This window comes from Cynocephalus volans, chromosome 1 (genome assembly GCF_027409185.1).
Source record: "Cynocephalus volans isolate mCynVol1 chromosome 1, mCynVol1.pri, whole genome shotgun sequence".
Lineage (NCBI taxonomy): Eukaryota > Metazoa > Chordata > Mammalia > Dermoptera > Cynocephalidae > Cynocephalus > Cynocephalus volans.
This window is the reverse complement of record NC_084460.1, coordinates 113,734,483-113,736,226: the sequence shown is the minus strand read 5'-3', so window position 1 is coordinate 113,736,226 and position 1,744 is coordinate 113,734,483. Positions and strand designations below refer to the sequence as shown.

The following is a 1,744-nucleotide window of genomic DNA, read 5'->3' as shown; positions in this document are numbered from 1 at the left end:
TCTCTTGGATCACTTGCTTTGGGGTAAGCCAGCTGATGTGTCATGAGGACACTCCAGCAGCCTTATGGGGAAGTTCACATGGCAAGAAACAGGCTTCCTGCCAGCTGCCATGGGCTGCATGTGAAGCCCCAGTCAAGCCTTCAAATGGCCAGAGTCCTGCCAACAGTTTGCAGCCTCCTCGTTAATAACTTTGAGCAAGAACCACCCAGCTAAGGCTTTCCCAAATCTCTGACCCATGGAAACTGGATAAATATTTGCTGTGCTTTCTGGTGGCGGAGTCTGGAGACAATGCACAGAAATGACACCTCACAAGGGGAAGGAAAAGAAGGAAGAACAGGTCATCAGCCTTGGACCTCAGGTGGCTGAAGGAGAGAATGTATTTAGTGTCTCCATTGTCTTTGCATCCTTCAGTTACACCTTTGTCCATGTCACTGATCTTTCTTGCAAGGAAACCATCTGCCTTCACTCCAAGGCCCTTTCCCGCTCAGGAGTGAAGATCAAGTGGATTGAGGATGTCACCCCCATCCCCTCTGACAGCACCCGCAGAAAGGGGGGTCACTGTGGTCACTGTCTGTGAACAAGACCTTTCAAATTACTGTTTTCTGTTAATAATTTGCCTTCATATAAAAATAAATAAATAAATAAATATTTGTTGTTTTACACCTCTATAATTTATTACATAGCAATACAAAATAGTCATTTTTTTTCTACTTCTTACTTTTTCAGAGACTATAATTCGTTTTTGTAGTCTTCAACCCTTACAGTAATATAAAACTGTACTTTCTAGTCCCTCAGTCAGAAAGATTACAGCGGGACCATGTGCTCTGGGAAGTACCCCAGTATTTAGCAGGTTAAGGAACTTCTCTTAGACCTCTTCATCTCCCCCAGCTCTCTTTTATAACAAAAAATGTATAATAATAATATCATTATCAAGCATGTGCATAACATATTTTAGAGTTTCACATTTATTATATAATTTTAGCTTTATAATAATCCACTGAGGTAGATATTGTGTTATTCCCATTTTATATAAGAGGAAACTGAGAACCTGAGAGTGTAAGTGTGTTATTGAAAGTCATATAGTCAGTAGAACTGATATTCCAATTCATGTTTTCTGACTCTAATTTAATGTTTTATATGATAATGAAAAAGCTTATAGAAAAAATGATCATTCAACTTCATTCCACAAATCCTGACACTCAGTCCATATATTAGCTAACCCTTCTGCTATTCAGGAGTTTTTACACATCTCCTTCCCCTTTTACATTACCGATGTTTGGAAATGAGTGAATGACATTGGTTTATTTTCTCCTTTTTCTTCTGGTTCTTCTTAGAAGTCATCTAATTGCCTTTGCCCATAACTAAGTCATTATATCTTAAACAGTTTGCCCTGTTTTAGACTACTAATAACATAGTTGTAATAAATACTAGGGTCATGACCTACTTTGTTTAGCCTGTTTAGTAACCTCATATTCTATAATTTTATTATTACGTATATTTTGTTTTCTTGTATTTTATTTAATTTCATAATAAGATGTGAAAATAAAGGCCTCAAATCTTAATATTGGGCAATGAGTTTCAAGTTTTGTGTGTTAGGAAAAAGAACATTGTCTACAATATTAGGATTTTGTTTACCTTTTCAATTTATATTTATAATAAACCTTCATTGACTTTTCATTGAAACATTTGCAAAAATTTTAAAGGTAGTTATCCTTCATGAAAGCACATATTTAAATCCTTTGGG

The 1,744-nt window shown here is 36.2% G+C and overlaps 1 protein-coding gene across 1 annotated transcript; it reads left to right on the top strand.

Moving 5' to 3' along the window:
• The first annotated feature begins 298 nt into the window (after window positions 1-298).
• On the top strand, window positions 299-577 carry LOC134384881 (small ribosomal subunit protein uS11-like). The gene has a single exon (XM_063106714.1). It carries the CDS (start codon window positions 299-301, stop codon window positions 575-577), a length of 279 nt encoding a protein of 92 aa, XP_062962784.1.
• Window positions 578-1,744: the final 1,167 nt, after the last annotated feature.